Source organism: Pteronotus mesoamericanus, unplaced genomic scaffold (genome assembly GCF_021234165.1).
Source record: "Pteronotus mesoamericanus isolate MK-2021 breed Mesoamerican mustached bat unplaced genomic scaffold, CSHL_Meso_final contig_1242, whole genome shotgun sequence".
Lineage (NCBI taxonomy): Eukaryota > Metazoa > Chordata > Mammalia > Chiroptera > Mormoopidae > Pteronotus > Pteronotus mesoamericanus.
Window position 1 is genome coordinate 341,594 of NW_026555053.1, and position 11,865 is coordinate 353,458.

Below are 11,865 nucleotides of genomic sequence, written 5' to 3' on the forward strand. Positions count from 1 at the left end.
ACTTGCAAACCGAGGGCTCGGACCACCACTTCGGAACACCTGCGATCTCGGTAGTCCAAGTGCAATTTTCGGGTTCAGGTGCAACGCTACTGGAAGGGAACTGTTTTCCTCAGTTGCTGCCTCCAAAGGCCCTCTAGAGAGAGGAGTGAGGAAATTACACGCCAACATCTTTTATATGTATATTTTAAGTGCTTTCTAAAAACTAATCTGAGGTCCTGAAGAAGGGAGGTGCCACCATTTCCTGTGGTTGGTGTGAAAGCAGAAATCCCCAGGCCGTGCGTGTCGGCTCTGTGCTGCCCCCTGGTGGTGTCCTACTTCACGGCAGGTTCCCAGACAGAAGTTTTCAAGACGCCCTCCTGCTCCCTACCAACCTGTCCTGCTCCTGTTCGCAAATACCCCAAAGCCCGGCACCCTGGAGGCTTAGTCCTGGAGGCAGATCCGTGTTGCAGCGGTGTCCAACCTTTTGGCGCCTCTGGGCCACACATTGAATACATTGCTACACATAATCACACACACACACACACACACACACACACACACACATCTTACAGTGGTTTAAGTCCATTTACGGTTTTATGCGGGCCGCATTCATAGCCATCCAGGGCTGCGTGCGGCCTGCGGGCCACGGGTTGGACACCCCTGGCAGTGGAATGTGACCACCAGGGGCAGACCTCTTGCTTGTTTTTAAATTTGTCTTGTAAGGATGACTTGGAGACACCTGTTTAAAATCAGATTCTGGAGCCTCACTTCAAGTCATTAAAATCTTATCTACCGGAGAGTGGCCATTTTTAAGTGTGCCACATAATTCTTATCCATAGCAGCGAGAAGTACCTGGGGGGGAAGTAGAGCAGAGGCTGCTTGCGTGTCAGTGACTAACGAGACGGCATTTTGTAAAACAGGAGACATAGAGCAGGAGCGGAAGAAATTAACTGTGGGTTTAAGTCTTGTGTGTTATTTTCTTGCCAGATATTCCTGCTTCTGCTGTGTCTGCTATTAGCATATTCCACACCAAAATGCTTTTGAGGTATCTCGGGTTTTCTTTAGTTTTAAAAAACCTGTGTTTTCAAGATACCAGAATCACCGAATCGGAAAATTTGTGCGTATATGCAGCTGCAAGATTATGAGAGGGAAGACTGGAGATGATATTGTTCCTGTGAATGTCTGGAAAAGGTATCAGAGTTAAAATTTCTCTTCAGGTAGTTGCTTGTAAAAATAGAACATATGATTCTGATGCTACATGATTTGGGAAATGTAAATAATGCCAAAAACTTAAATTGTTAATGTTTATGTGAGTGTTAATGTTTTAAAAATTCTACATGTTGATTTATAATACCACCTCGCTTATTTGGAACATACAAGGAAAAAGCCAATCTGGGTCATTGAAAAGTCTGAGAAATGGAATATATGTCACTTTGTGTGGTATTTATTTAGAAACAAATATTGACAATAACTTATAGCAATGGGTTTTTAAAAATCCTGCTAAGATGGCAGGATTTTAATAAATTAACAAATATTACTGACTTGTAATTAGCCAAATTCATGAGCATCCAGTCTTATGTGGATAAAAATACAAAGCACAGTACCATGTACTCAGTAGATTCTCAATTGATATTCATGAAAAAAATTTTCTAATAAGTAGGTTAGGCATGTTTAATGCAGCAAGCCCAACCCGGGGTTTCACTGTTTACATCAATCAAGTAGTAACATCCCAATGGTGGTTTTAGAAACAATAACTGTCTAAATGCTTGGCACACTTTAGTCCTGGCTGGTGTGGCTCAGTGGACTGAGCACCAGCCTGCAAACTGAAACGTAGCTGGTTCAATTCCCAGTCGGGCACATGCCTGGGTTGCTGGCAAGGTCCCCAGTAGGGGGCGCGCGAGAGGCCACGGCACGTTGATGTTTCTGTCCCTCTCTTTCTCCCTCCCCTCCCTTCCCCTGTCTAAAAATAAATAAAATATTTTAAAAAAATTGGACAGTAACTTGAGAAGGCAGCTTAGTACACCTTTTGTAGATAAAGTTCAGCTCTATTTGCAATTCTGAACACGGGGACTAAACTGGGTGGGTCTCTTGGCTGGTGTCTGACCTCTGTGCACACGTCACTCTTGCCTCAGTCTCACCCACACTGCACACTGCAGCCATATAAATCGGGTTTTCGACCCGTTATAAATACCAGGCAGTATTCAAAGCCTTTGAAAACGATGCATATCCAAAACCATTGTTTGTATAAATATAAGTTTTCATTGAGGTAAGGGAAAACAAACTCATACAATGAGCCAGTGATTACTCATTCTTCTCTCTCCTCCCGCTCCCTGGCTCCGCCCTGCTTTGCTTGTCTAAGAGTGATTGCCTTTGGGAGAAGACCTTGATATTCCACCTGTGTTAATAGGAAGGTGAGATTTCTATTATTCTTTCTGCTTAAGTCAGGGGTTAAGTCCCCTCTATGAACGAAATTAAGAATTTATAATCATAATGTAAGTATAGATCCTTCTTTAAATATGTTTAATTTCTCTGCTTCTTTTATAGCCGGTAACTTCACACATAAGCATGTCTTATTAGCTACTTTGTCAGATGCCAGACATTTCTGAAAGAAAGATTAGTAAATGTAAAGCACAATCTACAGTACAGTATCTTATAATAGTTGTAAAGATTCTATAGAAATGCTAACCTTTCAAGTGCTGTGAAAGATCTGCTGTAGCTGTTTTTGGCCATTTTCAATAGGCTGAAAAATTGGAAATTATTGATTCCATTTAAAAATCAGATTACAAATTAGCTTTATGAAAAAATTAAAAGTCAGTTCAGGTCATCCAAATTCATTTGCTGATATATCTTTCATATATAATTTCATATATTATAGTAACGCTATTATATTAACAATGTTTATTAAATGTAAAACTTAAAGAGTTTTCTGCAGAGATTTAAGATTATGGTACATTGTTTAGGCAATGATTTCTGTTTAGTGCATTTTTTCTGTTTAAGGTTGATCTTTTACTTTTATCTGTTTTTTATTGATATGTAGTGGTTTTAAAAATACTCTAAGCAAAGAAATTTGTCACTAGCATATGTCTTAATTAGTTTCATCATTTAAAAGAATATTTGACATTTTATAATACCCTCAAAAGAAGATAACTTTTCCTAAATTATTAACTTTAGGTGCTGTTTTTCAAACCTAAACTTTTGACCAAGAATGAAACTATTTAAAACTTAATATGCCAACAGGTAATTTCTTGTAAGCTTATGTTTTTGTCAATGTGTGTGACATAGTAATAGAAAAAAATAACTGTATATTAACACAACTGTATTTTCCCCATCTACAATTGTTTTAAAAACCTGATATATTTTTTATTTTAAAAGACCTTTTATAACATGAATTTTATTTTAGACATGTATTTTATTGCTTTTTATAAACTATCACATTCTAGCTTGATAACTGCTTTCAACTTTTCAAATAAGTAAATGAAATTAGAATAAAAATATATTGAGAGATAGTGATTCAGGGTATTGATACTGTACCAAGTGTTGAGACATGATTATAATCCAGTTAAAATCAAGGAAGTTAATTTCATCTACAGGAAGCATATTCTGTGATGAAGCTACAGTCTGCCCTCGATGGAAACCCCTAGTGACCCCCAGAGTTCTGATGCAATGTGATGTTAATTGGGATTTTACTTTTTGGCCAAATTATTCCTGAAAAATTGTAAGCACAATCTTATTACAAGTTGTTTGATTGTAAGAAACATGACACCATGTGAAAAAGAAAATATATAAAAGAATTCTGGTTGGTTTGTTTTTTTTTCCCCACTGAATTTCTTTGTGGTCCTGTTCTTTATAGTTTTATACTTTTAGAGTTACAATTTGATGATAACATTTTCTTAATACTTCTAAAAAGTAGAAGGAACGTTTTAAAATTTCAGATGCTTACGGTGGGGACATCTGGCTCAATAGCAATTATATCTTAATAGGTTATTGATATCTTAGTGGCAAAGAAATGATATTTTTTAAAAATATTAGTATGCTGTTTTTAAATGCCAAGTTGGAGTAATGCCATATTCTTTCATATGAGATTATGGGTTGTTGTCTAGGCAGAACCAGGAACCAACAATGTGCCGTTTTAAAGCAACACAGTCCTCCTGCAAGGACAGAAGATTCAGTCGTTTGCTCTTCTAATCATAAACGGCAGTGTAACAACTCAATGAATTCTATTGTGGCAGCTTGATTTCGGTGACCAGGAATGAAAGGATAGGGATTAAAAAAAAAAAATGGTGTAGACGGACAGGGAGTCAGAAAGGCAGGAGAGGTGCCAGGGGCAACAGGAAAGGCAAGATCAAGGGCAAGAGAGGAAGGTCAAAAGGCAGGAGGGAAGCAGGCCGGAGGCAGAGAAAAGCGACGAGAAGTGGAGGTTTATTTTCTTAACCTTCGGGAAGTTTTGGCTGTGTATCAAGCAATAACTTGGGTATTTAATTGGACTTTAGCACTTTAGACACGTCTTTAGTGACGAGCTGTTGCCTAAAATCACCTTGCAAATCGAAACCTTTTAGGTTTATTTTTGGGGTTTTTTTTAATGTTAAAATTGTGAAATACAGAAAAAACTCAAAGATAATTTTGGAAATCAGAATCCATGTCAACTGTCTAAATCTTTTTTCCAAAGAAATTTCAGACCGTCCTGTCTTTGAGGCCTAAAGGAAAAGAATCTAAATAGTCCTTCCAGGCAGAGGCTCTCTTAGCCCTGCTGCAGGATTTCTGTAAATGAGAAAGGCCCCTGTTTATTTTAAAAGCCCAATCATCTCGTTTTAATCCAATAGATTCACTATTTCTGTAATGAGCTTATCCATTATAATGAATGAATGGCCATGTTCTCAGGACAGATCACTTTTTCCCCTCAAAACCATAGAAGTCTGTACTTATTCCTTATTTGATAAAATTAAGCCCCTCGTTTTGAGAAACCATTCTGATTTTTGAATTGCTGCTGCAGTGCAAGACACCACTCCTTCTCTTGGCTTTATTAGAAAAACTTAAGCCTGTCTCTCTGTGTCACTTACGCACGTGTTTCAGATCACGAGGAGCCCTGTGGCCCCAGTCACAGGCCCTTCTGCCTGAACGGGGGCACCTGCTATGTGGTATCCGCTGTGCCCGGCCCGTTTTGTAGGTGAGTGAAGGGGGCTGGGGGGGAGAGGGCGACTATTTTTCTCATGTCCTAAATAGGGAACAAAAAATGTGAGGTGAAAAAGTGTGAGAAAACTCTTCATACTTACAGAGAACAAAACTATGCTCTTAAAACAGTAGCAAATCACAACCTCAAAGCTTATTTTGAAAATTGGTAGTGGTAGTTTCAAGCTTAGATTTTTAAATAATTTATTTTAGTGAACGTCTATGATTTTAGCACTTTAGGGAAGACAGGCTATCTATGTGTTTCATATTATTAGCAAAACTGCTAGAGAAAACACTACTGTGAAAAAGCCCAACATAAGGTTTTGGTTTTAGACTAGTAAATACATAAATATGTTGCTACCAAAATTTACATTTGCTATGTTAAAAGGAAAATGAAGAATTAAGTTTTTCTAATGGGGGCAGCAATAATTCAATTGGCAAAGAAAAAGATTTGAAATTCCTAGATTAAATGAGAGGGAAATGGTGTTACTTAAATGAATTTAACACATTAAAGGAGGTGCTGTTAAACAGTAGGAAAGTAGGTGAATCAGTGGGGCTGGAACAACCTCTTAGCAACAGGGAGAAAAAGTTCATTTAGACCCACCTCTGTGCCAGACTTGACCAAATAAGTTTCAGGAAAATTTAACTGGGGATAATCACATCACTGTAAACCTGGAACATAATACGAACAGCCTACAATGTTCTATGGATTGTCTCAGTAATGAAAAAGCTTGAAAAGACAGCAAGGACTAGCCTGCACGTGCTAACTTGCTTCGCTGTGACCACAGCTTGGTGAGCATTAGGAAACATGCCCATGTTCAGAGTCCGGAAATTACTCCTCTTTCTTAATACCAGTTGGAAACCGTCTGCCTTCCATATTAGTAAATAGAACATAGAATGCAATTTTTCATCCAAAATTTTGTTCCATAGATGCATTGACAATTATACGGGAGCACGTTGTGAAGAGGTTTTTCTCCCAAGCACCAGCACCCAGGGTAAACCCGGCCTGCTTGCGGCGAGTGTGGCACTGGCGGTTCTTCTGGGGGCTCTTCTCGTTGGAGCCCTCTACTGCCTGTGCAGGTGAGCGAGAAACGGGCTTTTGAAGAGAAAAAAGTAAGGCGTACTGTGGTTATCCTGCTAAGTAATTATATGCCCTTTAGTCCAGGATACTCTTTCAGGTAGATTTTTCTATTTAGGGTTCTCTCTCTCATAGCTATCCATGTTAAATCTGTAAGTCGCTTTTGAAAGGATCTTAAGCAGGCTCTGTTCGTTGTTACTGTCATTTTTACCTTGACTTCTCTAAACTAGCAGACACACATTCCGGAAAGCAACTGTGCCACAAATACCTCAATACTTGGGCTAGGTCTCTTTTGAGCAAATTTTGAATGTGAAAGAAAAGCAACAACCTATCCAACACTGTACATACAAATGCAACACGTATGGTTACTATCTAGGGTCAACAATTTAGAGTCTACTACATGCTACGCATGGCACTGACCGTAAAGAATAGTGAACATGACAGACATGTTCCCTGACTTCATAGAAATGTCAATCAGCTTGGACAGACAAATAAGCAGGCCACGACTATGAGGAAATTAGTAACTTACCAGACAAAGTAAAAATGAGTCACATGAAATAGTGCTGCACACTGAAGACTACGTTCATTCATGAGTTTTGGTCTTCAATTTTTTCTCTGAAATTGTGTGAAAGTGGCTATGGGATTCACTAAGGTTAGGAGCTGCCTAATGTCATAACTGCCACCATTAATCACTAAATGCACACTGTATGGCTATCACGAGACTTGTGAACGTGGAATCCTGGAGCTGAACAGAGCAGTTGACTACAAAGCAACCCAAGTCACATTAGGGTCCCAAGCAATGAAAATGAACCTCTTTAAAAATAGCAGAAAAACATTCCCCTGAGCTATAGCATCCCCGCCGTCTGAAAGAAGAGCCAGCGGCCATCACGGGCATCTGAAGTCCCCACGGTGACCTGTCCGCCCGGCAGGTTGCAGGGCAGCCCAGGAATGTCAGCTAGTTGTGCGGAAGGAAAGGAACCTCCGAAGAGTTAAGTTCAAATTTTCTGTCTGCGTTTGCACTTACCTAATTTCTTTCCTTTTTTCTGTCAGGAAGGGCTGCCCTCAGAGGGCCAGTGCAGTCCAACATGGCCTCAGCCTGGCAGAGACAAGCCGGACCAGTGCCCAGCACAGTGAGGAACTTCCCAGTGAAGTGCTTATCTTGAAACCCTAGATGAGGGCTCCGTCAGTACCCGTAGGGGTTTGGAGCCACCCAAAAAAGGGCTGACCCTGGGAATTTTCCTGTGGGTTCTGAAATAGGCACGCTTTTTCACATGAAGATGAATGTACTAGCATGTATGGAACAAGCCATCCTTTCCCCCCTTTGTTACTGCTCTCCTTTGTGGTATCTGAAAGAAGAAAAAAGGGTCACCAGGCTTGTTAGCACTTTGGGCAACGAAGAAATCGGCCATAAGGCAAGGCAGAGATCCTTCCCTAGACTCTGCTGGTTCTGCCGAGCACAGCTGAACAGGGCGTATGTGAGGGATAAGAGACATGTGTTGGTGGGCACGCGCGTAAAGGAAAAAGGAGGTAGAGAAAACAGCTTCATTCTTGTTTTCCATAGGCCATGGAGAACACTGAAGAAATAGCAAATTGAACCAAATCATTGCTTCTTTCTTAGAAAGGCAAAAAATAAAACACCCTAAGGTAAAATAATGAAAAGATTTAATCCTTCTTTGTTCCCTAAATAAGACTTCAGTTGGCATACCAAGGAAGTCTGTTCTGCTACAACGCACGTGTTTCTGTACTGTGTCTTGTTATTAGCACACATGTACTCGGTGAACAGGGAAACGATACCAGGAAGTTGCATGGGTCAAACGTGAAAAAGTGAGCTCATGCATTGGAGCAGAGGAAGGCTTTCTAACAACTAAAGAGAGAAGGTGAAAATCCTTTAAGTGCAAAAAGGTGGTTGGGTGGCTCTGAAAACCACCTAACTTTTCACTGTGTTAAGCTGTCTGGCGAAGGTACAGGTACAGGTAAGCTATGAAGATGTTTTACCTGGTGATTAGAGAAAACGCACTAACTGATGAAGGCCTCCTCTACGTCATATTTTCAATATTGATTAAAATGATTTCTAGAAAAAGTGATAGATTTCAAGGATCTATATCTGAAAGGAAGAAACACAAACCGAAAAGTTTAAGGCTGCAAAACACAGACCAACTAATTCTCAATCGGGGTACTGGTAGAAATTTGGGATTATTGTTTTTGTTACTGCTCTGGTTACAAAATTCCAAACCTATTTTTCCCCCAGAAGGGTTTTAATTTTTAGGGCAGGATTTTACAGAATCAAGGTCCTCAATTTATTAGGGGCCATTGAAAGAATTCATTAGGCCAGACCAATTTCCCCCGTTTCCTGCTACTGTGAAGTCTCCCTGAAACATACGAGAAAGCCAAGCAATAGTGACCTTCGGGAAGTATTAGAATGAACAGTTTGACCCTGCCTGGTGCAGCTCAGTAGACTGAGCGCTGCCCTGTGAACCAAAGGGTCGTGGGTTCGATTACCAGTCAGGGCACAGGTCGGGGGACACGTTGCGAGGCAACCACACATTGATGTTTCTCTCCCTCTCTTTCCCCCTCCTTAAAAATAAATAAATAAAATCTTAAAAAAAAAAAAAGAATGAACAGCTGTGGAGCAGCCGGGGACTGTGGATGTCCTGCCCGGGGACTGGGGACCAGAACCGGAACCGGCTGAGCAGAGGAGCAGGCACCAGCCAGCCCAGCAGCCCACCTGTCAAACAATTCCCATCGCCCCAGTTTCTCCACATCCTCGCCGACCCTTGTTTTTCTTTTTAAAATAACACTGCTTCACACTCGGCAGGGTGGCTGCCTCCCTGTGGTTTTGATTTGCATTTCCCCAATGGTCAGTGATGTTGAGCATCTTCTCCTGCGCACCTTAGCTATTTGTACAGCTTCTTTGGAGAAGTGTCTCTTGCAGGCCTATGCCCATTTTTGAATTGCGTTGTCTGTTGTATTTACTAGGTTTTATTTATTTATTTATTTAGGATGGCCGAAGGCTGTCGTCCATTTGTTTTGGAACTTTTCCAAAGATTATTCCTTGTCATGGGTGAACACTGACGTCTCTCTTCCTTTTTTCTCACATTCGGCTGCTTTGACAAATTTGAGTGCCAGTTCTCCTGCGTGCTAAGGACCCCCTGCAGTGCTTACGGAGGCCTGTGCCACACCTAGGGACCAGGCGGAGGGGAAAAGCCTGCGTGTGCGTGTGGCATTCTAACACCATGCTCCCCTCACAGCTGCTTTTGAACATCTACTTTTCTGAAAAATCTCACCCCAGCTTCTCCTCTGAGCTTTACATGGTCTGTTTTATGTTTCCACCCATAATCCCGTGCCTCAGGTCAGTGAGGTTGCAGTCACCTTGCAGCTTTTACAAGCAGTGCCCACTACTTTTCCCGCCTGATGTCCAAGTTATGCAAAACAAAGACGAGCACCTTAGGCTAGTCCCTCGGTATCTAAACCCTAGATTAGAAAAGACAAACACAGTCGTTTGCATATAGTCTATTCTGCCGCCTCTGGTTTGAAGAGGAAACGGAATCAGGCTTCTGCCACTGAAAGGGCAAGGCCGCCGCTGCCCTGGGGGAAGGGTGAGTGAGAAGTCGCAAGACTTTCCCGCCTCCTGAAGGAGGATTTTCTTCACCGGGCTCTGTCCCGGGTACAGCGCGCCCCTGCCCGCTCTCCAGAGCGCCAGCCGTCGGTCCATTCAGTGGCTGCTTGGGTCTGTTTTGGGGAGTGTCCCAGTGTCTGTCTGGTGTCACTAAGGTGTCTGTCATCCTAACATGATGGCAAGGCCTGGGACAGTGTGTGTCAGATACATGGACAGGGATCGAATTTTGGTTAGACTGGGAAACTGTAAATGTTAAGAAAACGGTCTCAAAATTCTCACTCTGTTCATTTACATTTAAAATTAATGAATAGATTTTCTTCAAATGTTTTGTAACTATGAATCCTGCCTTTTCTGCGGGTTATGATGAGTCAGCAGAGAATAGTAACTTATAAAAACGGTTATGAAATGAAAATGCTCCATACACACTTAGTACCAAAATTTTAAATGAGGTTTGTTGGCTGCTGCCAATGTTTTCTATTTTCTAGTAGCATATATTCTTGTTACCTGTCTCAGGTGTGCTGTAGGGCAAAAAGAATATAGATAAGACAAAAATAACATGTTTAGAAATGCCACTATTAAAAACAACTCGGCTAACACATTCTTTACATAGGTATTAATGCGGTTCACCTAACAGGGATGTTATTACTCATGCTTGTTCCGTTTAGTTATTTTGGGATTTTTACGAAGCAGAGCCACATCAGTCTCTACAAATGAAAATCCAGGCAGTCATGTAAAAATCTCACCATTTCCAATCAAGAGGCTGTACAGCAGGGGTGTCCAGCCTTTTGGCATCTTGGGGCCACACTGGAAGAAGCGTTGTCTTGGCCCACACATTAAATACATGGTGACAGGTAATCACAAAAAAATTTCATGTTGTAAATTTACGATGTTGTGTTGGGCCGCATTCCTAGCCATCCTGGGCCGCACGCGCCGGCCGGCCACGGGTCAGACACCCCTGATTTAGAGTCTTCTGCTTCCAGGACAATTTAACTTGTGGTGGTGCTAATCTAAGCTACCCTGTGTGCCTAAGATGACAAGGGTAGATTTTTCTCAAAATATCTTACATAGATTTATAAAAGTTTATTTTACATTCTTGGCGTGGTCATTGTGTTAAATTTGCAGTATTAATAAATGACAACACTTGCTGTCTGGCCTCTCTTACTCGGGAAGCCGGTTGTTCGCCAGACGGAGGGGCTGTGGTGCGACCCGGCCTGCGGGCCCCGCCTGTGAGACCGGCCGCGGACAGTTACGCGCTGGCCCATGCGCTGGCCCGTCACTGTGCAGTGTCTGTTTCTGCGTCCGACTCTCCAGGCCTGCCGTCCCTTCCCTGCCTTAGAGGGCTGCTGGCTCCTAAGGAGCTTAGTTCTACTTGGATAAAGGGAATGGAAATGTATTCCTTTTGTAAACAAACTGCCGCTACAGAAAGATTTTGCTTTGAAAGCATATCGGCAAATTAATATATAGTATTTATATATATTTTTAATCCTCACCTGAGGGCATTCTTTATCATTGCTTTTAGAGGAAGGGAGAGAGAGGAACACTGATTTAACTGTCTCTCATATGTGATCATACACGCCCGGACCGGGAACTGAACCCACAAGCCTTCGGTTACGGGACAATGCGCCAACCAACGTCTCGATTAAATAAGCCACCCTACAGATCTGGGCCTCACGCAGAAACGGCTTCTCAGTGCGGGAGGACACTGACGCTGCACCCCCTCCTGGGCTCATGTCCATTTTTGTCTTGTGACCACTTTTCCAGTTTCACAAATGGCTACAACAGTTGCCACTTCTGGGAATGTACTTGGGTTTCTAGCTGAAACAATAACTATTCCATTAATGTTGCTTTTATTTAAGAAAAGACTTTCAGGACTGTAATAGGTTATCTCATTGTAACTTTGGTTAAATTATGACTCCCCTTCCTACAACAGCAAGGCCTCTGCCACTTCTGTCCCCATCCCGGTAACACTGTAGCATTTACTGTCATTTTGTTACGCCCCTGAGCTGCCACAGGAACTTACCTGTGC

General features: G+C 41.7%; 1 protein-coding gene across 1 annotated transcript; it reads left to right on the plus strand.

The window, feature by feature from the left end:
* The first annotated feature begins 2,317 nt into the window (after window positions 1-2,317).
* On the plus strand, window positions 2,318-7,813 carry NRG4 (neuregulin 4). Its single transcript, XM_054588238.1, has 6 exons — window positions 2,318-2,390; window positions 3,151-3,216; window positions 5,050-5,143; window positions 6,076-6,225; window positions 7,274-7,353; window positions 7,785-7,813. Exons 2-6 carry the CDS (start codon window positions 3,207-3,209, stop codon window positions 7,799-7,801), a joined length of 351 nt encoding a protein of 116 aa, XP_054444213.1. The 5' UTR covers window positions 2,318-2,390; window positions 3,151-3,206; the 3' UTR covers window positions 7,802-7,813.
* The last annotated feature ends 4,052 nt before the right edge of the window (window positions 7,814-11,865 follow it).

Excerpts from the sequence above, each read along its gene's own strand:
- NRG4 (XM_054588238.1), top strand. Across the intron at positions 5,144-6,075 it reads GTGCCCGGCCCGTTTTGTAG|ATGCATTGACAATTATACGG; the intron begins GTGAGTGAAGGG and ends TTTGTTCCATAG. Across the intron at positions 6,226-7,273 it reads GCCCTCTACTGCCTGTGCAG|GAAGGGCTGCCCTCAGAGGG; the intron begins GTGAGCGAGAAA and ends TTTTTCTGTCAG.